Source organism: Capra hircus, chromosome 6 (assembly GCF_001704415.2).
Source record: "Capra hircus breed San Clemente chromosome 6, ASM170441v1, whole genome shotgun sequence".
In the NCBI taxonomy this organism is placed as follows: Eukaryota; Metazoa; Chordata; class Mammalia; order Artiodactyla; family Bovidae; genus Capra; species Capra hircus.
Genome location: NC_030813.1, coordinates 6,297,397 through 6,322,926, shown reverse-complemented (window position 1 = coordinate 6,322,926; position 25,530 = coordinate 6,297,397). Strand labels below are relative to the sequence as shown.

The 25,530-nt window shown below is 40.0% G+C and overlaps 1 protein-coding gene across 3 annotated transcripts in view; it reads right to left on the bottom strand.

The window, feature by feature from the left end:
- Positions 1–25,530, bottom strand: part of PDE5A (phosphodiesterase 5A) — a 146,735-nt gene that overhangs the window by 43,913 nt on the left and 77,292 nt on the right. For all 3 annotated transcript variants that reach the window (XM_018049176.1, XM_018049177.1, XM_013964453.2), the window contains exons 8-11: positions 24,207–24,315; positions 23,107–23,194; positions 12,160–12,335; positions 9,025–9,084 (exon numbers count right to left, since the gene is read on the bottom strand). In XM_018049176.1, the coding sequence (XP_017904665.1) occupies positions 9,025–9,084; positions 12,160–12,335; positions 23,107–23,194; positions 24,207–24,315 (433 nt within the window). The remainder of the gene's footprint in view (positions 1–9,024; positions 9,085–12,159; positions 12,336–23,106; positions 23,195–24,206; positions 24,316–25,530) is intronic.

Genomic DNA, 25,530 nt, shown 5'->3' with positions numbered 1-25,530 from the left:
CACAGAGCTACTCGATCAGAAACTCTGGGAGCGGAGCTCAGCCATCTGTATTACAGTGAAGCTTCCAGGTGGTGCTGGTGAGTGCTGGAGAACTGCTGCATTGGAGTGGTTATTCACAACCAGTAGCGCGCAACAGCCACTGAGGCCGTCACTCGCTGTTACAGAGGAGGAGATCCTTCTTGAAGACCCGTGACGGCTGCCGTATCATACAGTCGTGGGACGCTGCTTCCAGCTGCTGTGGGAGGATCACAGGAAGGAAGGAGAAGCTCTGGACTAGAAATTGTGAGGCCAAATCATGATCAGAAAAGTAAAGAGTTTTTATGGCCTTCCTAAAACATTCTATCTGTTGAAGCACTAATAGAGCCGAAATCCACACTCAATCTTATCCTGCAGGTTGCTGAATTATGGTACAGGATGAAATCGGACTTGCCACACCTCTTAGATGAACATTGGAGCACTGATGAGGGGTGGCTGAGGCACCAGGAATGAAACTGAGACGTTGAGAAGGTGTGGCCCTTCACGCTGGAAGCGCCTCTACAGTATAATTTCACATGCCTATATTTTACAGTCATGGCACCTTTCTTCCTGATTATAATTACATAATATTATACAATTATGTTACACATTTAGTTCCTCACTATTCTTTAAATCCCAAGAGGGCAAGAGATTGATTATTCATTGTTATATCTGGAACACCTAACATAATACTCACATAAAACAGATAAATATGAATGTATAAATAAAAAATTTGTGATCATCAAGCACCTAATCAATTCATCAATATTTAATATTTAAACATAATATTTAATAATATTTTAATACAATATTTAGTAATATTTAACAATAATGTAATTTGGTAAAGAGCTATAATACAAACATTAAAATTGGTAATGAACCATGCTATGTCAGACACAACAAACTGTAGACTGTGCCTTCTCTGACAGTTCAAGTATTCACTTTATTTACTTTTGAAAATTTTTATTTATTGCTGACTTCCTTCTTTCATTTGCACAATGAATACTTCACACCATAATTTTAAAAACTCAGTGTAAGTGGCAATAAAGTTTGATTCATTCACTTGCAAGAACACTGGAAACTCAGGATGCGAAAACAATTACCAAAAGTTTTCTGCTTTTTAGCAGCTCTCGTAGGAAGTTACTTAACATGGTCAACTCAAGATGACTTCCCTCAAGTAGAGAATTGGTTATATATAATTCATAAACCAAAGGTTTACATTTCTCTTAGAACATATGGTGCTTTTTTCTTCCAGTAAGTTTTCCACCTACCTGTTTTGTTCTTTGGCTAATTAGAAAACGAGTGTATACTTTTATATACCTGTTAGCACAACTGACACCATCGTGGGCCCATGTTGACCTCCCACGACCCTCCCCAGGACTGTACTAGGTAGTAACTAATTTTTCTGTCAAGGGCTTTGTAGTTAATAAATATCATTTAGGTCCAGGTGACCTCTCTGCCCTGCTAGCTCCAAACAATGGTGAAGGCCTTCCTCAACATATTCCCAGTACCTGTAAGACTAGTTACCCATGCATAAATCTTGACTTAGGAATGCACTCCCTGCTTCCAAGCACCTCCCCCAAACACCAGGGACGCTATAAAACTGTCCCATGGGGCCCCGTGGTGCGGAGTGCAGCACTGGATGCTTCCAAACTGTTGCTCATCTGATCCCACCCCATAAGTTACCTTACAGTGAAATGATCCACTGCTTATATGGGGCTGCCTGCCTCATTTAAAGATACCTTCTCAGTTCAGCGGGCACTTTCAGTTCCCGCCATCCTCCAACAACTTTCCTGGGTGAGTATAATTAGAACAGCTTAAGCAAAAAGACTTGGAACATGACCGGGACGATGAAGGCCTCAACGTTGCTTCTGTATTAGAACTGATTTCCCTCCCAGTATCACCAGTACTAACAGTAACTGGTACATAATGGGTATGTGGAGGGGGCATAGGTACCAGGAACTCTGGGCACTCCAACTCTGTGAAGGAAGTTCCTTTATTATCCTCTTTTTACAGAGGAAGAAACCGAGGCATAGAGAAACAGAGGCACAGATTTGCCTGGCATCACACGGGTGGAATCTGCACCCAGACCTGTCTCTCTACACTCACGTTCTTAACCATCATGCTATATTCATGAAAATGAAAGCTGGCAATGAAAATGTATCTCAGCACTCCTCACCAAGACCAGCTCTGTGACCAGTTAGCAGGCAGTTTTATTCAACTATTAAATTATTTCTAGCTTCATAATCATTTTAAGAAAAAAGAAAGTATAATCTTGTTGAATGCTTTGACGGATTATGAACTGTATTATTCCATGCTAGATTACGGACTTTCTAAAAGCCTGAATTTTCCAGAATCAGTCATTCAACAAAGCTTGTAAACCAGGTTCCTGTTAAGCAATCACTAAATAGTAGCTATTTCTATTATTATTATTAAAATAGGACTCAAGGACTAACAGTCTGATGGAGAAGACAGATACATAAATAATTGAAATACACAGATTTTTAAGTAACGACAACATAAGTATGCTGATAGTTTCCATGAGTGATCGCTAACAACACAGTGATGGAGAACTTAAGTACACATTTACTGTTTTAAAGTCATTTCGAATAGTTAATTCTGACTGGCCACAGGGCGCCCAAATTAAACACTTCTGTGTGTTTCTGTGACGGTGTTCCTGGAGGAGACAAGCATTTGAATCAGTGGACTCAGCAGAGCAGACTGTACTCTCCAGGGTGGGTGGGTACCACCCAAGCCACGGAGGGCCTGCACAGAACCTAAGGTGGGAAAAGAAGGAATTCGCCCCTTTTTGCTGCCTCCCACCCTGCTGGAGTGAGGCCATCCCGTACCTTCTCCGGTTTTTGGACCGGTATTTCTGCCATCCGCCTGCCCTGTTCTCGCACCCTCAGGCCACACCAGACAACACCAGGGGCTTCCCGGGTCTCGAGCTTGGAGACAGCAGACTGCCAGACGTCTCTGCTCCCGTCATCACATGAGTCAATTCCTAAGAATGTCTCTCAAGTACATCCAGAATCTACTGGTTCTGTCTCTGGAGAACCCTGACTAATAAAGTCACCTATCTTTATAAAGTCAGGGACAATCATTCCTGAGCTTTATCAGAACCTTACTTAAGACACCCGACAGCCCTTCTCTTATTCAACTACCGCTTGTTACGAAATAAGTATTTACACAACAGGAGACACCCTGCAGACCCTTCCACACAACCATGGAGAAGACACTTCATAGGAAAGAATGCACTTTAAAAGGGCACAGTCTCCTTAAAGTGCATAAAGCACATGCTCAAGGAAAATAAGAATACACTTGGGTAAGGTAAATATAAGAGTCATTTAAAAATTATTGAGTTTCATATTTTTGGTGGATGCTCATGAAAAAAGGTTATATTTAGCCTGTGGCAAAGTCTCTGGCAACCTCAGGAGAAAATACAGACATGTGGCTACACAATGTGCTCAACTGTAGGAGCTTCAGACAAAAAAGGTCACACTATAGTCAGAGGCACTCGGCCTGCCTTAGGTCTGACGTTTCAAATATCAGGACGCAAAACAAAAATCAGAGAAACTCCTAACAGCCAACTGTTAGGAACAGGCTCCTTATTCAGAAAGTTATTTATCATAATAACTCTGAAAAGAAGGGCGGCTACTGAGCTTGATCTTCCATGAAATGTCAAATTCTTCCAATTAGCTACAGTGTTTTATGAAGGCATTTTGTTACATTCCTCCTTGATGTTTATTCAATATAAATGTAAAGAGGAAAAGAGATTTTCCTCAATAATACATTATTTAAGGAAGTTATTTACAGGAATGAAATTAAGACATCTGACACGTTTACTGGTAGCTACAAGGAGAGACGCCCCGTCGGGTATTGCAAGTTCTTCTCATCAGTCTCCGGCCACTGTCTCACGCCTTGGGGCATTCTGTACACAGCGGTTTGGGTTCAGGTCTTTGAACAAAGCCACATTATAGCCACCATACTACACCTTACAGACGTTTAATGTCTTCCTCATGTTCAGTGTGCACAGAAAATGTGTTCTTAAAGAAAAAGCCCCACACAATTAGTGTATAAAGCTGTTAGACTACATCTTTCCTAAGAAGATTCAAATACAAATGAGAAAGAAACATTACTAATACAAAAAGGGGTGAATATCCCAACTCAGCACGTGGAACCACATCTTAAAGAGAATGAAGAAGGGAGTAAGGCACAGCAGGACCGGATTAGTGTATTTTCTCCAATTACTCTATCATGTATTTTCTGATTTCCCCTTCCTTCTAACATTATATGAATGGATTCCTTTAAATCGCAATATGGAAGAGGCACAGACTGCAAAAAACCCTAAAAAATTAGCATAAAGTTTTTCAAAACCATGTAAAGAAGGCACATGACCATGTCAAGATTCCAATAAAGCCCATTCCTGCTTATAAGTAAAACTTCAGAGAAAATGTAGGACTGCAACCGGGACTAATACACAGATCTGGCTAACACCCAGTTGGTACATAAGAAGCTCAAGAACAGTGCCACCATACTCTGGAGCTAAGACTGCCACTGGAATTAATCCACTCATCAAATGAGAGTAGGAAGAGTCAAACAATCGATTAAATCTAGCAATGTGGAAGACACACAGCCCAATTCATGTTACAGACATCTATAAAAACGAATGCAGCAACTGACTGTGGAGAGGAAGCGAAAGGACCCAAACTGTTCAAAAACACTTGTAGCACTTCGTGAGGAAGTAGGTGCCTCACTGGATGCCTTGTTACTATACTACGGTTCAGTGACGCTGGTTATCAAGCTCATAGGGTCAACTCTTCTTCATTATTATCTGCTCAAATTTTTCCATTTGTAAAATTTGATTATCCATAGAGATTTCTCCCAAAGAAATCCCAAAGAAGGAATGTGATGAGCATCCTGACATAAGGAACTGGCTCTGTCCTCTACCACCGCCTTCGGCAGTAAGAGATTTGCATCAGCCGTCTGGTTTTGCCCCTCACTGCTGTTAGCTGCAGCAGTCACAGACATGCCTGATCAAGAGGGTTCATGTGAAGTTACTGAAAGCGTAAGGTCAGGATGAGGTATAAATGCTGTCCTAGGAAATCCTGCCTGAGTGGGTAGTTTCTTCCTCTCTCACTATTGTGATACAGGATCACAACAGGGTCTGTTCGCTTTTAGATACAACGTCTTTGACGAAAGAAATTGCTATAAAATAGAGCAAGCTATAGGGACTGGAACTGAATCAGCACCGACTCCATGACAAAACTGGGAAGCTCATCTTAACGACTAAGCTCTAATAGATATTTATTCACTGTGATTCTAGCAAGGGAAGGCAGGAAAGGCAACCTATCAATCAGATATGCAGCTACTTGTAACAGACACTATTTCATTCTGATATCTTAACTATGACTTTCTAATGACCATAGCCAGGTCAACAGGGGTCCTTTTATTTTTATCTCAAAACTTGTGACGAAAGATCATTAAAGGGCATATGACAAAACGCTTGTCTAAGGCCCTATTTCTGCTACACCCAATTTTAAGCCAACAAAAAATAAGATTACAAATAGGACCAAAATGTCAAGTAAAGCAAGGGGAAAAAAGGGATTCTGAATTTCCTATCAGCTTTGTTATACTTTCTGCTATAATGAGAACTTTTCTGAGCACAGAAATATTTAGTGTACTTAAGCATACTATCTCAAGAACGCATTTCTAAAAATAAAAATTAAGCCTTTGACAGCTTTTCAATTATTTTAGGTTTTAAATTGAGATGAACCATCAGACATGTGACTAAGATAGCAATTCTGGTAATTGCTGGATGATGCATGCACCTGTGTAGTTGGGGCTGCAAAGGAATTTTTATTAGGCTGATAGAAAACAGAGTTGAAATCATTTTCTGAATTTCAACCAATTTAAATGAATTATCTGACCTACGTTATCCTAAATTTCTCAATGCAGCTGCCAGAAATCTCTTTTCCAAATGGAACAACAGATGGTTTTGAACAATACTTCAAGACAACAATGCTCAGTTTTTCCAAAGTGTTTTCCTCTTGCCAAAATTATAAACATGATTGAGAAAATAATTTTCAGATTTTTCTGGAAGAATATGCCATTTTCAAAGTAAAAAGCAAAATTTAATATCCTAATGAATTTTTTAAATTATTATCTTTGCTAGTTTTTATTCATCTAAAACAACATATGGAAGAATGTAACCTAGCCTCATTTTGCAGTAATATTAATCCCACAGAGCTTGCAAGCACTTCAAAATGTTTGTCTCCATGTGATCATTTCCTGCTCACAGTATGCAGTTAGTGCAAAACTCTAGCACTCTAGGAGGATTAGACAAATGGGCAATTAAGCCTGATGTGAGAGATACTTTAAACTTTTAAACCTTTGTAAATAATTGAAAAACAGCTCATTCCTTCAAACATCATCATGAGCAAAAGAAATATAGCCAATTCGAATGAGGCTAACCCCCAGAGAAGCTTAACCTTTCAGATGAAATCATCCGAAAGTTCCTTCAACTGTTCTTGGCAGATGACTCAGCTTCATACTCAGTGATTTAATCAAGAATCTACAAGTCTGGACCCTCCTTCCTTTCCTAGCTCATTCTCTCCAGGGCTGTGCAATGATGTGCGTGCTTTGGGTCTGGACTGTCTGTCCTGGTACCTACTCACAACCTGGGAGATCCTGAGTAGAGCAGTCTAAACTCAACTTCAGATTCCATTTTCAAAATGCTAATACTGACCTTATAGGGTAGCTGTGGACTTAATACACTTAACATACACAAAGAACTTCAAACACACCAGGAATATGCTAAGTGCTCAGTAAGTGTGGGGCTTCCCTGGGGGCTCAGATGGTGAAAAATCTTCCTGCAAGGCAGGAGACCCACGTTTGATCCCTGGGTTGGGAAGATTCCCTGGAGAAGAGAGTGGTAACCCACTCCAGTATTCTTGCCTGGAGAATTCCATGGACAGAGGAGCCTGATGGGCTACAGTCCGTGGGGTCGCAAAGAGTCAGACACGACTGAGTGTCTAACAGAGTAAGTGTAGCTATCATTATCACCCCTTTTCTCTGGTCTTGGCCAAAGAAATGTCTCTGTAATGCTTAGACCACTTCAAGGTCCAGACCTCTGTCACTGTCCTACATTCTTAGGCTCATGCTCACCTTGGACCTTGCCCCTTTGTCCACAAACATGTTGCCTCTCCTGCTTGTGAGTAAATTGCTCACAAGCACAAAACAAAACAATAAAAAACTTGACATGATGAAGCCAACACCCTTCTTAGCTATTTCATTCTTTCATACAAAACATACTTTTTAAACTACTACTCATTTCCTCCACTTTCTCACCATCTAGCCTGACCTTTTGCATTTTCACTCCTGAAGCTGCCTTCTCCACCATCACCTAATCACTGAATCCAGCAGCCTTTTCTCAGTCCTATTTTTCAACCTTCCTGTAACAACTGATGGGATCTCCTTCCTTAAAAAGCTGTTCTGCTTGCCTGCCCTAGCCTAAGTCTGCCTCCTTGTCTAACTACCATGTCTCTGCCTTAGCTGGTTTCGTTTCCTACAGCTTCCATCTGAACGTATATCTACACAGCTCTGCCCTCGGCCTCGCACGTCTTTCCTCATTCTCCCACACCTGCTCCATCCCTGCTGCTGCTGCTGCGTCGCTTCAGTCGTGTCCGACTCTGTGCGACCCCATAGACGGCAGCCCACCAGGCTCCCCCGTCCCTGGGATTCTCCAGGCAAGAACACTGGAGTGGGCTGCCATTTCCTTCTCCGATCCTATCATTTCACTATCATGGGACTCCACCCCCCAAGCCCTATCGTTTAACTTCCAAATTGCCGCCTCTAGTTCCCTGCCCTTCCCAGTGTGCAAGATGTCTATCTGGTTGTTCCACCCGCATCTCAAACTTACCATGTTCTGCATCAAATCTGTCTTTTCCTTTTTAATATTTCCACTTTGGTTAATGAAGGGGATGATCATTCTTTGAACTGCCAAGGCCAGAACGTCTGAATTATCTTTAACCTCCTCCCTCCCTGAAGCTCATCACAGACAGGACAGCGCTAACGTGCAGCGCTCTGGAGACAGACGGTGCGAGTGTCTATCCTGACTCTTCACTTCCTGCCGGTGCGACCCAGAGCAAGTCCGCAGGCTTCAGTGTGGTGTCCGTAGCGCAGCTTGTGCAGTTTACATGAGAAAACGTATGTGAGGGCATGGAGCACGACCATTTGGCAAGCCATATGATCATGACAAAGAGAAGGAATCTCAGTGGCCTCAGTGATCCTCTCATTCGTCCCTCGCTCCCATGACATCTCACATACACTTTATGTTGTCTCATGTGAACGTAAACTCACAAGGCAGGCTTGGTTATCAGTGTCTAAGTGCTTCGAATTTCCATTAACCTCAACCAAGGCAATCTCAATCAATCCCCAAACTCAAGACAATCTTCTGACCCATCAATGTGCTTTTCTCTTCTAGCATCCTAAATAAGAACTTTGCAAGAATTCAGGAATTGAACCCAATTTCAAATAACATTCTGCAAGCCATATGGTTTGAAATTAAAACCATTCTCCATTTCTAATAACGCAGGGTACGTTAACAGTAACAAGCTATAAAATCTTTGTTGTTAGTACTCGAACCACACAACCACCTTGCAATCCCCTGTCCACACTTCCTCAGGAACCATAAACTAAATTTAATTTTGGCTTAAGAAAGATGTAAAGATTATAACAATTATTGGGAAAATATCAGAATCATTTAATGTGCTACAAAATCAATACAATGTTATCATTTGCTCTGTGTTATCAGTGAATTTCTAGCCTTGCAAGAAAATAGGTTTGATTCAATCTTTTTATAAATGTCCATATAAATATTTACTACATTTAATTAAAGGTCTAGGGGACCACTACCCGCAGCAGCAGCTGCCCTGAGAGACGCATATCTGTGTCTTAATTAGGTACCTCTGGTTAGCCATTTCTACAAAGGAGGAGGAGGAGGATTACCGCTAAGGACTGCAGCTCCCTGGTTTCTTCCTCTGCAGCTGAAGCATGATAAGACAGAACCTACGGGGTGAGAACAGAAGGAAGGCATGTTATACAAGAGAGGAACACCCAACACAGACCACTACTTCAAGCCTGGGGTTCTCCTAAGCCTTCCTGCAGAGGTGTCTAGACTCCTCAGAACATTGTATCTTCTTTGCTGCTTTCCTCAGCAGAGAGAAAATCTCAGATTTTTATTCAAATGCTTCTTATGGAAATGGAAAGTTATACTCCCTGTGTTCAAAGAAAACTGTCACTTTTCCTCTGACAACGTTGAAACAACAAACACATTATTTATAATTCACACTATTAGCTCAAACTTGGCAGAAAATTCCGTGTTGCTTTTCTTAAACAAACATACTGACTTTAGTTATTTTACGGGTGTACTGAATCAAGATAAAAGACTTCTGCATAAGCTGACATTTTAATGTTGACATTTAGGAAGAAAGCAGTCTGGAAGTGGCTCTCGGATGAGGCCTGTAACCACTGTAGAATTCATAAGGAAAAACTGCATAGCAGAGAGATAAATGTCACACAGATTCAAGGATACTTTTCCACTCACAGGATTCAAGAACTGAGAAGAGCAGAAGTGGCCTATAAATCCACCTGTTAACAGCAGAGGACACCTAGGCTCAGGGATTCTCATCACTTGGCTGTGAGCTCACACCCAGTGAGAAGAGGGCCTGGGACCCAGCTTTCATCTCCTAATCTCATACACTTCTCACCATCCTATTGGAGTTACAAGAAGATAGTAAGGCAGATTTACTATCTTCCTATAACTTAACATGTGACTCATTAATTCCCATTTTCAAAACCGGTAACTCCAAATGATGGGATATTTTAGACGTTCTTCTAAACCAGGGTAGTGATTATATGTTAAATTGTCTATCATATTAAATATTTTTAAAAGTTCACTTTTGACAGAGTTAACACAGATTTACTAAAATCTCTTAAAGTTTTAGGGTCAGTGATAAAAAGGTACCTCATTTTAAACAGCGAGTCAAGTAATTCAGTGGCCCAAACCAGTTTTCCTTGACTAGTCTTTAAAATTGTAAGCAATTAAAAATCTAAAGCCAGATGGTAAATATGTCTATATATTGTGATTCAGAATATTACACTATGGTAATACGTGTGACTTGTCTTACTGTTTGACGCATTAATCACTAGGAAACCTAAGGAACCGCAGAACTGCTGTTTCCCGCTGCCGTGAGTGAAACTGACAGGTCACAGCTAACCTGCCGTTGACACCAGAGAGGTGGTCTGTAGAGGAAGGCTAAGACGGCGACCCTGAGCAAGTCTAATATAAGCCGATGCAATGCAACACGGATAAAGGAATAAAGGAATAACATGACATGCTAAGTTTAAAAAATTCATTTTACCACGCACTGAAGATAAAAATAGCACCATACTCATAGGGTTGTGAGGATCAGCTTTTGCTGATACATGTGAGAACACAGAGTAAGCATGTGACAAAGGTCAGCTATTGACTGTTGCATTACTGTTATTATACTGACGTCTTCTGGGTGAAAATAATTCCCTGTCAAAAGAAAACACAAGGGACTTACGTCCCTAGGTTTTACCCAGCGCCCTGGGAGAAAATTTTTCCGAGGTTAAATCTGCGATCACAGATATGATTTCCTATAATGAATTGAAATTGGAAAATGGATATACTAAGCGAAAGGAGAAGTACTCATTTTCAACTGAAATAAAACTATAGTGTAAAAATAGAAACAAATCTCAATGAGGAAAATACTCAGAAATTTTGAACCAAATTATCTCTGGGATTTATTTCAAAATAATCAATGGATTAATAAGGAAGAAGAGCGCAGAGAAGCGGGCAAGAGTGTGGATGGAATGATAGTAGCCACAGGTCAACTGAAGACAGCTAATGAAGACATGGGGGCTCCTTAGCTATCCTCTCTACTTCAGCATTATGTTTGAAATTTTCCAAATAGGGAGTATGTTTAAAAAGAGATTAATTGCTAATTGACAGCTGGCTTAGAGTCAATTCTTCAGTACAATCATGGAAACAGTAAAAAATTGTATTAAAAATTGTATATATGTATATGTACGCATACATTTAATTTAAAATATATGTATACTTGTGTGTGTGTGTATTTGAAACAGATTTCTACTGACTTCTAATCCAAAGTCTCTTATATAGTACTTTACTAAAACTATTTAGAGTTTTTTATTCACATTAGAAAGTACACCATCTTGGTTACTTGTAACCAAGATTTACCAGTAACTCTTATTTATTAGGGGCTGGAGGAAAAGTTACAATCCATAACTCAAACATTGATTCCTACTGATCTCTGCTGGCTAAGAGTAGGCAAACACTAAAATAGATTTCACACCAGTGTATGAATGACCAAGGAATGCCCTTTCTGAAGTCTAATTCCCTGGACTGGTCTATGATGTAAGAAATTTCCATCCTATACACAGTGAGTGTTTTCAGGCAGTCGGTGAGGCACCTCCGGAGATGGCTGGCGCAGGTGGGTAGGCGCATCCTGCTTGGGAGGGAGTCTTGTTTGAGGCCAGTCCCCAGGCCAGTAGTTCGTACTCAGAATCACCTGGCGGTGGGGCAAAGGGGGGCTGGTAGTAACACAGATTTTCAGCCTCCATCTAGGACTTACTGAATCAGAATTTTCTCAAGATCCACAAATCTGTAAATTGGAAGAGTTTTCCCTCTTCCTCATTTCTGATTCTGAGTGCTTGGGATATCTGGTTTTGTTTTTTTGATGTGTGACTAGAGCTGCTCATGAGAAGAGACGGGGAGGCTCAGGCAATGGAGAAAGGACAGGGCGCAGGGGACTAGCATCAGTGTGAGCAGCTCATCACTAAGGTCCAAGGACCGCTTTCAGCCGAGAAAGCAGAGGACGGAAGGGACCCGGGCCCTGAGCTTTGCTATGGTCGTATGACCTTCGACAAGTTTCTAAAGTATGCTGGGCCTCCATTTCCTCAGCTGTTTAAGTGAGGAGAGAGGAAGCACATGGTTCTCGTACGGTCGCCGAGCTGTGACAGCCCCCGAGCGCTGCCGCGGGAGGGGCCGGCCGGGAGTGCGCTCGGGAGCCTGGGGCGTCCCGCGGGGCAGCCCACCTCTAACGTGACCATTTGCTTGGCCATGGCTCTCTCCACGGCTTCGTACATCTGCGTGTTCTGGATCCCCAAGCCGCAAAAGATGACGAAAGCTTCCAGAAACTGTTCATCGTTTCGGTTGAAAGGCTTAACTTTGCCAGTGGTTTCCTCCATCTTATTAACAAGTTGGCAAACCCCTATAATAATCCAAGAAATTGAACAAATGTTACTATTCATAATCACAACATGCACTGACCTTAACACAGACCCCCAAAGGTCTAGGGCTTTTCTCTTAGGAATGCTTGCCATCTCCAAAGACGCAAACGGATCCTCACAAATATAAGCTAGAACAATGAACTGAGTTAATTTACACACAAACTCATTTCACACAGTCCTAAATGTATGTTGTCTCTGTGCAAAAAAAAATCCTAGAGTACTATTTTCTTTCAGATTCTGTCACGAATTTTATATCAGTTGAATGCTCAAAGACAATTTGTCCTTTGGAGACTAATTGGATTTTTGTACTCTTGCCAAAAGAACAATTTTGATGCACATCAGAATTTTGGGTCACCCAGGCCGCCTTTCCTTACTGAGAAATCAGAAGTTAAAAAACACAATTATCCACAAAATAGAATGTAGGAAACAGACAGTTCACAGAGACAGTCTCAAATTTCAAACATGTACCTCTGCATCCAGGAGAATATTTCCAATCATTTTTGATACTGCAAATAAATGCATGTAGAGGTGACTTTTTTACTTAGATCTAAGAGCAGAATTAATCTTTGAAGAAAATCATAACCTAACATCCCAAGTCCTGGCCTTTCTTAGAAAGTCAAACACATAGTATATACAAATGGAAGACCATGTCAAATCTTAACTGAACTCATGGTTCTATGGGGCTCCGATCCCAAGGGGTCTCTGCGAGGAGTCTGATGACCTTGTACCTCTGGGGAACAGTGTTTCTAATGTCCTGTGTCTTCTGTCTCTACACACGTAACACAGACCTCCATCGCGTGCCCACTGCGGAGTAGGTGCAGTGCTCCACGCTTCAGGACACTCGTGGACTCTGGTCTGCGTGACTTACACTGAGAAAGGTGCACTCACATCCACTTTACAGATGAAGACACTGAGCCTCAGGAAGCTTAAGTCATGTGCTCCAGGGTGCTTACGTTTAAAATTGAAATCCCAGGTCAGCCTAGCCCCAAAGACCAGATTATCACCATGCAGCTGCCCTGTGCCTTTTACCCGTCTGATGGCTGCTAGCAGTTTCCTGACTGCCTCTTGCTCACCCACACCTTTGCCTATAGTTTTCCGCTGGCCCCAGTCTCTTTCCTGTTACCCAAGAGATCCCTACATGCCCTTCACAGGGAGCTCCCAGAGGCCTCCCGCTTCCCCAGGGGAGGCAGACACCTCTCCTAGCTCCTTATCACCTGGAGGGTCATGGGGAGTTTTATTTCTGTCTCTCTTTCTAGACTGTACATATCTTGGGCTTAAGAGATTTTATTTTTCAGTTCCACTTCCTCAGCTAGTCAGGCCTGGCACACAGCAGGACTCAAACAATGTTAACCAAGTTAATGAAAGGATGCAAGACTGCAGTTCTGGCCCAATTACTTTCCCATGAAGACTGTGCTTTGCGATCTCTTATTTTTCCTGGAGCACAGAAGGATTTCAGAGAGTCTGAAATGACGTATGGTTGCACATGTAGTCCCTTTATCACCACTGGTGTGCACTCTATTTTTAACACTACAAATTATCTGTATCCTCCTTTTGCTCTTTGTTTGTGAGAGTTTTTCTGTTTTAGACAGTAAAGCCATCCTTATCTATCAGTATTACCACTGCAGAGGTTAGGTCTCTAACACTTATTCCATTATCAAGAAAAATTTAAAATCTGGACACTGCAAGTAAAAACCATGAGTAAATGGCAATCAGCATTCATCATTTTAAAAGACCACATACCATCTACAGTGCAAACACAAGGGTTATGTCCTCCAACCTTTGTGAATCCCCAAGTTATAAAGATGGAACTGTTATGAAGGCATCTGGCTATCTCCCTCATCACATGTTCTTGAGTCATGCATTCTTTATCTTCATATCACAATGTAACTGCTTTTCAATTTTTACTAAGTTTTCTCCTGCTTGATGGCCACTTTTCATAAACAGGATTTTTCTTTTTGTCACTTCATAAGATTGACTGCATGTATGGAAAGGAAAAGACGAGCCGGTGAGGCTGAGATGTGGTCACCAGGCATTCTGCTAGGCTTGGGACCGAGGTAAGGAGCTCTTTCCAGGACAACAGTTCAAATCATAAGCCTCAGTCAAGTCCTTGAATGAGTACATTGTTGTTTAGCCGCTCAGTTTAGTTCAGTCGCTCAGTCGTGTCGGACTCTTTGCAACCCCATGGATCGCAAGGCTCAGTCTGGCTTGCCAGGCTCCTCTGTTCATGGGATTCTCCCGGCAAGAATACTGGAGTAGGTTGCCATTTCCTACTCCAAGGGATCTTCCCAACCCAGAGATCGAACCCGTGTTTTCTCCTGTGGCTCCTGCATTGCAGGCAGATTCTTTACTGTTGAGCCACCGAGGAAGCCCAGTAAGTGGTATTAATACATACCTCATGAATTGAAAGGTACTACAAGGGCATATTCAGCATGCACACAGCAAGAGTTGACTGTACTGACCACAGCTCAGGGCAGAACACCGAGCATGCGTCTGTGTCGTGACCCGCCTCGACAGACAGGCAGACACCGAGTAACACTCAGGATAAGAAAAGGGGAGGGGACGGGTGATCCCTTTAGGAATACACTTTGATTCTTCTTTGAAAGCAGTCACATTTATAGAGCATTCATGATAATCTCATGATCTCCTTACACCCTTCATAAAATTTAACTCTATTAAACAGAAATACCTAAGCTGGAAAAAAATCTATGAAGAAGAAAAAGGTTTTTAACAAACAGGGTTCTTTGAGAAAATGTAAAGCTCGGACCCATTTACAGATAGTTTGCACAACGTATTTCTTAAAGACGTGGAAGAGTGGATGAAGAGTATAGAAATGAAATGTGAAGCTGGCCCTTTGAGATGCCACATCTACCAGCAAGTGGTATAAAATCAGAAGCACTTATCCATAAAAACAAAGCAGTTCTTGCAGAACCAAAAAGAAAACAAAATCACTCAGCCAAAATCGATCACTATGTATAACCATAAACCATTCAGAACCATATTAGGTGAAAACCGAGAAGTAGCAGAGCTAGATAGTAAAGTATCAGTGTTACGTAAAGTACTTGTACAGACGTCATTTCACATGCTCACAACAGCAACTCTGAGAGCTAGCTGGCACTGAAGGCCTCTGGAAATTGTGCTGAAGGGAACTGGGTAGTTTCTCAAATCACACACTGAGGTTTCCTCTTCTATAATTCCAGAGGTCAGATGTTCTTACCAGCCACAGCTTTCCTTCTGGCTTTGTGGCAGAGCAGGGCGTCAACGCTTGCATTCTGCCTGTGGTCTCACGCCTTCTTTCTCACACAGCGTGGCGAGATGCCAAAACTGTTAACACTCGTGGCTCAGACAGTAAAGAACTGGCCTGCAATGCGGGAGACCTGCACAGGATGCTTGGTCAGGAAAATCCCTTGGGGAAGGGAATGGTCACCCACTCCAGTATTCCTGCCTGCAGAATCCCATGGACAGAGGAGCCTGGCGGGTAACAGTCCATGGGGTCACACAGAGTCAGACACGACTGCGTGACTAACACATATACACACAAGCCCTGCCCTTTTATGCCCTTATGACCAACCTTGCAAAAAAATTTTTTTTTCACTTATTTGCCAATTATCTTAATTTAGGAAGTCTTTTTGCTGCAGAAAAGATTTAATTTCTCAAGTAAGTCATCTTTTAAGTTTTCAACTATCATGTCTTGCTTTTAAAAGAAGCTCCCTGTTTTAAGACTACATATAAACCAATATTTTCCTCTAGCACTTTTACAGATGCGTTCTATCACATTTAATCTTCAAATTCTACTTAACCACCCCCCCCCCCGCAAATTGCTACTGGATTCTTATGAAACTTAGTTACTCATCCTTTAATAATTTGAATTGTCACCTCAAATAATAAATTCATATTATTTCAACACTGTGCTTTTTTCACATTTAAATTTTATGAAATCAGTTTGCATTCTCATCAATTGCTTGTAATGGTGTAACAGAAATCATGTTTTTCTTTCTTTGAGGTACATAAAATGGTGTCTTTCAACCAATAAAATCTTAGAAACAGAAATATAGTCTATTATATACCAACACAAATTATATCAGACTTGGGTCTGCATTTAGACTTTCTATTGCGTTCCATCAATTTTGCCATCTTTGCGAGCACACATTTAATACTTTTAATTATGTTACTTATGCAGCATTATTTTAATTTCTGATAAGGCAATTCTCTATCCATCAACTCTGATTATTTTACACTATCCTTCCAGAAGAATTTTATAAATAATTCTTTTTATATGTTATCCTCCAGATGAATATTTTATATGTTTGTTAAGAACTCCCTTCCCCTTTGAGAAACAACCTTATCAGGACATGTATTAAAATCGAAATAAAACCTAATCTGCAAAAACTTAACATCTTAAAAAAAATTCTTATCATCAGGAAATGTTTTGTCAGTTCATGTACTGAAGATTTTCAAGTTATCTAGTACAGTTTTATAGTTTTCCTCATATAGATGTTCCTATTTCTGATAAAGTTTATTCCTTGTTACTGTTGAAAATGGGATTTTTTTCCATTATTATTTCCCAACAAGTTTGTCTTGCCATGTAAGCAAATTATTTTCCTTTAACAATTTGAAAGCCAGGCACTTTTGCAACTCTCGCTTTAGATAGCTTCTTTCAGCTGATTCTCTTGGGTTTTTCCACTTAACAATCATATCATATTGTTGGTTATTTTGTTATTTCCTTTTTCATACTTCACCTTACTTCATCCTTTCCTGTCCTCTGGTTGAGTTGGTAAGAATTTACTTTGGGTAATAGTGTTCTTTTTTTTTTAAAATGACTTAAAAAATATAACTCTTTCAACTACTTCCATGAGAAATTTTAAACTCTCCTTAGTATTGGTTATTATCAATTTTTATAGAATTTGTTTCATCAAAACATATCACTTTTTTGGTACAGTGTATTACATAACACCTTTTAATATTTTTTCTGCATCTATAATTACACTTCTTTTCTCATTCCCATTTGTGTTTCTCTTATTTCCCTCATTATCTGTTGGATGTTTGTTTAGTGTTTGCCCATCATCTTGTTTTACTATCCCTTTTCATTCCATAAATGTCTCTTTTCAATTTCTTTCCTCTGCTTTCTTTCTTCTTATTCATTTCTTTATTTTGGGGGCACTGTGGGGAGTGAGACGAACACTTAGTTGAAATAGTTTCATTATTTCCTGATTCAGTTCAGTCACTCAGTTGTGTCCGACTCTTTGTGACCCCATTTTCCACAGCAGGCCAGGGCTCCCTGCCATCACCAACTCCGGAGTCTACTCAAACTCATGTCCACTGAGTCCGTGATGCCATCCAACCATCTTATCCTCTGTTGTCCCCTTCTCCTCCTGCCTTCAATCTTTCCCAGAATCAGGGTCTTTTCAAATGAGTCAGCTCTTCGCATCAGGTGGCCAAAGTATTGGAGTTTCAGTTTCAACATCAGTCCTTCCAATGAATATTCAGGACTGATTTCCTTTGGGATGGACTGGTTGGATCTCCTTGCAGTCCCAGGGACTCTCAAGAGTCTTCTCCAAAACCACAGTTCAAAAGCATCAATTCTTCGGCACTCAGCTTTCTTTACAGTCCAACTCTCACATCCATACGTAACTACTGGAAAAACCATAGCTTTGACCAGGTGAACCTTTGTTGGCAAAGTAATGTCTCTGCTTTTTAATATGCTGTCTATGTTGGTCATACCTTTCCTTCTAAGGAGTAAGCATCTTTTAATTTCATGGCTGCATTCTCCATCTGCAGTGATTTTGGAGCCCAGACAAATAAAGTCTGCCATTGTTTCCCCATCTATTTCCCATGAAGTGATGGGACCAGATGCCATGATCTTCGTTTTCTGAATGTTGAGCTTTAAGCTATCTTTTTCACTCTCCTCTTTCACTTTCATCAAGCAGCTCTTTAGTTTATTATTTCCTGATTAAAACAGCCAAATATTTAAAGCTCTACACCTCCTCTAAGTACATTTTTGACCTTATACCTTGCATTTTTATATTAAATTGAGGCGACCACTAATTTTCTGAAATTCTATACTTTCATTTTGACTTTTGATTTCTTGACATTTGGGAGAATGTTTCTAGTTTCTAAGTGAGCTTTTCCCTTCTAATTTATCCTTTTATTATGCATTTCTAGTTTTAATGCACTGTGATCCATGACAGTGGTTTTCAATTCTACTTTCCAGAAATGACTAAGTTTATGTTGTATGTGTGTATTTGTAAATTTCTAATGGATATTTGAAAGGAATTTGTGTTTTTAAATTATGACATATAAAAGTAAATGTATGCCAATTAAATCATTTCATTGTTTATATTAATCAATTCTAATGTTTCCTTTTTTCCCATTTAGCATTTTATGAAAAAAGTATTAAAGACTCTCACTATGACTACCGTTTTGTCCACTTCTCTTCGTATTTTTAATAGCTTTGACTTTTATATGTCAATGATGTTATTTACCTTATTAAAGGCATTTAGATGGAGCAGTGGAAACAGTGTCAGACTTTATTTTTGGGGGGCTCCAAAATCACTGCAGATGGTGATTGCAGCCATGAAATTAAAAGACGCTTACTCCTTGGAAGGAAAGCTATGACCAACCTAGATAGCATATTTGAAAGCAGAGACATTACTTTGCCGACTAAGGTCCGTCTAGTCAAGGCTATGGTTTTTCCAGTGGTCATGTATGGATGTGAGAGTTGGACTGTGAAGAAGGCTGAGCGCTGAAGAATTGATACTTTTGAACTGTGGTGTTGGAGAAGACTCTTGAGAGTCCCCTGGACTTCAAGGAGATCCAACCAGTCCATTCTGAAGGAGATCAGCCCTGGCATTTCTTTGGAAGGAATGATGCTAAAGCTGAAGCTCCAGTACTTTGGCCACCTCATGTGAAGAGTTGACTCATTGGAAAAGACCCTGATGCTGGGAGGGATTGGGGGCAGGAGGAGAAGGGGACGACCGAGGATGAGATGGCTGGATGGCATCACGGACTCGATGGACGTGAGTCTGAGTGAACTCCGGGAGATGGTGATGGATAGGGAGGCCTGGCTGCTGCAATTCATGGGGTTGCAAAGAGTCGGACACGACTGAGCGACTGAACTGAACTGATGACAATTACACTTCCCTCTGTGAATTTATTCAGTGCAAAGTGATTCTGTACATTATGCTCCTTTATCTTAAAATCTACCCTCTCTGATACTAATATTGTTATCTCTATTCAAATTTTGCCCATTTTGTGTACAGCGTGTTCTTACAAACAGTATAGACTTCATATTAATATCTTCTAGAAACTCCTCAATGTTGGTGGTCCAATAAAGGTAAGCTCTGTTTTCCAGGGCTACTATGAAGTTTCTCTTATTTTTCTATTTCTTCAATCAATTCTTGAAACTATAATCCTTATGTTTATTTTCATTCTGTAGATTTTTACTTTTATAATTTAAAGATATAATACCCTAGTTCTTTTTTTTCTCATTTTCTTCCAATTATTACTGTCCCTACAGTCTTATTTTCTGTGCTTCTTATCATTAAACACAATTTACCTCTAACTGGAAAAACTGGACACCTTAAGCAACATAGGCAATATGTACCATGTATGATACTGCACAATGTTATTATGTTCGCATTAGGAAAATCCTAGCAAATATTTTTACAAACAGCTGAACAGATTGCCAAATGATATAGTTTAATATGAAAAATAAAATTAAGTAGAAGTAAAATTTAAATTTACATAATTTTACAGCATTTACTTATGTATTGGAATCATACTGCCACACACAGATGAGCTAAGAATTAGAGAGTATGACTTTAGAAAATACATTCAGTAAAAAACACATCTCTCTCATACTTTACTGTGTCAAATAACATGTAGTGTAACACTATGATTTGTATTACTTTTTCACTAAAAAAAGAGATATAAAGATTTATCTAAAGTGGAAATGTTCTCAACAACTTTTCTTTTTGGATGGGAATGGAACTGATTTCTTCAAAACATGCCCTGAAACTGACATGGAAAATAGACATAAGTATTTCTAGTAAGTATAAGAAAAAGACAAACTTAATCTAATAAATAGGGGAAATGATTGGTTAAAATAAATGAATGCTTCATGAGGAAAGGAGCCTCTTAATAGTGTTGGAAACAAAGTCGTGGAAACATTCTGGAGCAGCCAGACCACTGAGCAAACATTAATGATACAACAGGCCCTGCGCTCGTCTAATGTCTACAGTTTCATCTAATTGTCAGTAATGGAAAAAAGGAAGGAAGGAAAGATCACAAAAAACACATGGGCCCGTCTGTCTTTCCACATGTAACTCTGTAGGGATTCTGTATTAGAATTACATAATAGCAAAATCTGGTCTGTGACACATAAGAAAAATTATTACAAGCATGCTATTTTCCATGGTACATCTGTGAATGTAAAGTTCACTTGAGAATTCAGATTCTCTGTTTTGTTACAGAACCGTGGGGAACACTGAAAATTTTCCCTATTGGAATTACCTTGAACCCCCACCAGAAATCTCACTAGGGTATTTTTCTTTCTTTTAACTGGTAGGGAATTTTTCCTTCCCCAAAACAACATTTGCTCACTTTTGACTCTTGTTATCAAATAAGAGTGACACAAAATGTATGCAAACAGAAGCCTGATTATTTTAGCTGGTACTGCTCATTTCTTGTTCACTTGTCTGGAACGGTGACAGGACCACAGAACGTGGATTCTGAACCGATCTGAAGGGTGTGACTTAGTTGTATAAGGTGCCCATAACACTCCAGGACTCTTGCCTGGAAAATCCCATGGGTGGAGGAGTCTGGTGGGCTGCAGTCCTTGGGGTCGCGAGGAGTCGGACATGACTGAGCGACTTCACTTTCATTTTTCACTTTCATGCATTGGAGAAGGAAATGGCAACCCACTCCAGTGTTCTTGCCTGGAGAATCCCAGGGACGGGGGAGCCAGGTGGGCTGCCGTCTATGGGGTCGCACAGAGTCATGAGCTCACTAGCTTCGTCTTTGTTCTCTGAGAACTGAGAGGTGTGCAAGTGATGAACAGCCTTCAGGGAGTTGCCAGGCTGTCTTCCCAGAGGCTGATGAGGCAATTCACCAGTGAGCCCAGCCCCAGAGGCTCGGAAAGCAGATTACCATGCCGAGGACACCTCCTGCTCTCTGGGGTGCAGAACAGTATCTCAGCTCACAGACTGACTTATGAAACCAGAATAGTATCAAGAAATGGGTACCAACAAGAAATGGATCTGCCTCAGGAATGTGAGCAGTGCACCTGTAACTCAGCCCATGGCCTCAAGTCCAGGTGACTGATCTACGAGAAGGAGCAACTGGCAAAGCGAGCCATGCATTCTCTTCACATGAGTTAACGTATCTTGGAAAGTAAATAATCAGAACAAGGGAGGTCAGACTGGTGAGCTGTTTAAAGGTGTAAGTCAGTGTATTAGTCTCTGAGTGAGAACGCACAGCAGGGGAGACCTGGGTCGCTGGGGGTGCCAGGACCACCTGCTGCACGCACGGCCACCCAAGCGCTGGTCTCAAGCGGTCAGAAGAGCCTGTGCACCGACACAGCCTTCCACACCCATCTCCACGAAAGGGGCCAAGGTTCCCAGACTGCTGGACAGAACCTGAGAGGCAATTTTAGTATTGGTCTCCCCACTCCCCACTTTCATAAACAATCCTTCCCTGCCCCACCTTTCTGACTGACACTTTTCTTTAATAAAATTACAGTCAAATCTTGGAACTAACAAGAATTTTTTTTTTTTCTGGAAACTGATTTTCAACCTGGAAACTAATCAGATTTCTTAAGGTAAATTTATACAGCTAAGTCTTGCGCTAAGTCTTGTACCATTAGGGTTTTTATTTAAAAGTTTAAACCTTTATTTCAATTTCTAGGGGGAATATTTAACAGTTCAGGCTACTTTTACAGCGTCAATCACGCATGTGTTAGTCACTCAGTTGTGTCTGACTCGTTGTGACCCTATGGACTGGAGCCTGCCAGGCTCCTCTGTCCATGGAATTCTCCAGGCAAGAATACTGGAGTGGGTTGCCATGCCCTTCTCCAGGGGATTTTCTTGACCCAAGGATTGAACCTAGGTCTCCTGCACTGCAGGTGGATTCTTCACCATCTGAACCACCAAGGAACCCATAATTGGCATATAAATTTCCTTTTCTACTCTTAATACAACCTGCAATGCCAAGAAACAAATATGTCAGTAACAGGAAACATCATCTCATTTTTCTGAGAAGGCCTTCTTCCACCATTCCTGCAGTAGACATGTTTTACTAAACTTTATTATAAGAATGCAAACTCCCTGAGGCAGGGATTTTGACTTATTCACGGATTTATCCCAGGTGCTGAAAACATGGAGTGTTCAATGCATACAATCTACAATCTAAACCACATATTCAAAAAAAGAGAAATCATAAACTAAGATGTGAGGCTCTAAAACAATATACATCATCAATTTGATATCTCTCAGTCTACTAACTTTCAACATGTCATTTTTAAACAAAACCTCCGTTGAAACAGGATTATAATTACAAAAGTATATCATATTTAACAAGATATTTAACAATTGTTTGTTGACATCTATCAAGGTAAAATTATTTCAAAATTCTTTTATCATTCCAATTTTCATCTTTTTTTCTGTATTTTAGTCTTTAAATTTACACTGGAAAGAAGTTTCTGGGAATATATGTTTTTCTTTAATAAGTGCAGAGTGGAGGTCAATGAAAAGGCTTTACCTATCACTTTGTTCTTCTTTCCATTTTTTATAGGTGTACAAAGCAAACTTCTAATGCACTGCTGGTTTATATTTCCCATGTTTTCATTCTAAACAAAGAAACAAAAAGCAAAACAGCTAAATACTATGAACAGATTGTCTGCCCATTAGATGCTATACAAACTATACTGGACATACGAAGTTATTAATATGCTTATCTTTTCTTAGCTGGAGATAACATCAGAGTGTAAAAAATGCACAAATTATAATGAAGTTCATATAAATGCAATAAAAAACAATCAGTCTTTACTAAAAATACTAAATATCCTATGTTTAATTTTTTATTTTCCATTTTATTTACCTATATTTCTTTTATTTTCCATGTTAAAGTTTCTTAAGCAGCTTACAGTAGTACTAAGCAAAATATTTACTGAGTTCTAACTATCCCTGTGTAGTAGATGTCTCAAGCAACTTAATAAGAAGGGTAGAAATCAGAATCTTTACACCACCAAGGATTCTGCACGTTACAAATGTCTCTTTCTTTAGTTTTACCACTGTTTCTATTGTCTATATTGCTACAGTCTTAAAAAGGTCTCCTAGATATGAAAATAACAAAGTCAGCTGCAATGCTTTTCTTAAGTCAGATGACAGAAAATACTAGAATCTAAAGTTTTCAGTGTGAGAAACTGACCCTTGTAGGTTTGCTCTCAAGAAAAACAAATACTCATTTTTTTTTTCACGAGGTGTTCACTGTGGTAAATTACCAGTTACAGACACTCAAGCCATACGGAACTTAATTTCTGAAGACAAACTCAGGAACTCTAGCAATACTATCTCAAGAGTGTCAACTGATATTAAGTAGGTAATAGTGAAACTACCTCAAAGTTAATGATATTTCATGTTTTCAAAACTGACAAAAGTACAGAGAAAAATACGTAAGTATAGCTGACCATCTCTGAACAGGTGTTCTGAGCTGTTTTATTTCCCTTCCTCAGATTAGGGCAAACACAGATCACTTCCAAAGAGCCAATTCTGGAGCCAGTCCTTCAGTTAAGAGTAGTACAGAGCAGGTCCGATAGGAAAACAGCCGTCAAGCTCCAAGTCTAAAACCGCATTACTTACTGTCCAGGGAAATCTTTTGTCCTTACTGACATCTGGGATATTAAGTGGTTCCATAGTATTTTTGACATACTGAGCATACATGTAATTGATTCTGTTTGCATCACGTTCCCTGTGGAAAGAACAGAGGTGAGTTCTTTCCATGCAGTGAAAAAACACAGGCAAAACAGGCATATAGATGGTTATAAGAGAAACACAGCAGTCAAATTATGGAGCAAAGTGTACAACTTAATTAGAAAATGAAGCTTTAAACATATTTGATGATGCACAACTTTAGTAGTTACTACAATGGAAATTTTTTGAAAAAACAAAGGCTCACAATTTTTCAGCTATTGAAAACAAGTTTAAAATGTCATTAAGTAATCTTCTTAACACTCTTAACGGTCATGTTGATTTTTGTGCCATTTAATGTGAAATCCCTATGAATTTTCCTCTATGACTTATTTTCTCATCAGATTATAGAATGACTAAAGCCAAGTGCCTGTTTTTATTTCCTTATTTGTCTACTCATACCAACAGAATAATCTTTTACACATTTTAGACCAAGAGAAAAATTGAGCAGGTCTAGAATTTTATAAAGTTTTTCTCTCTTCATTTTTCTGCTTTGAAGTGCTTTAAGACATGTATTTAAATTAAAAACAATGCTTTTGAACTTACAATATTTTCCCAACTCTTTTTCCAGTTTCTTGCTTAACAGGTAGAACATAAAAGGTTAACCTGATGTCAGAGGGTTTGTAAGTATAATGCCAGGGCCAGAGTTGGGAAAACAGAATAGAATATGTCTTTGCATTAGGAAACTTCCTACACTCCCTGGTGATGGGAATAAACTTGACAAGGATGGTCAGATTATGGAAATTTACTCCACAAATTTCTGAGAGGCTGTGCCTACAGTAACTGTAAGATCACTACCTGAAGAAATAGGAAAGCCTAATAGTGGGAAGAACTATACAAAAAATATCTTAATGACCCAGATAACCACAATGGTTATCTAGAGCCTAGAGCCAGACATCCTGGAATGGGAAGTCAAGTGGGCCTTAGGAAGCATCACTACGAACAAAGCTAGTGGAGGTGATGGAATTCCAGTTGAGCTATTTCAAATTCTGAAAGATGACGCTGTTAAAGTGCTGTACTCAATATGCCAGCAAGTTTGAAAAAATGTGCAGCAACCACAGGACTGGAAAAGGTCAGTTTTCATTCCAATCCCAAAGAAAGGCAATGCCAAAGAATGTTCAAACTAACACACAATTGCACTCATCTCACACACTAGCAAAGGAATGCTCACAATTCTCCAAGCCAGACTTCAATATTCAATAGTACATGAACCATG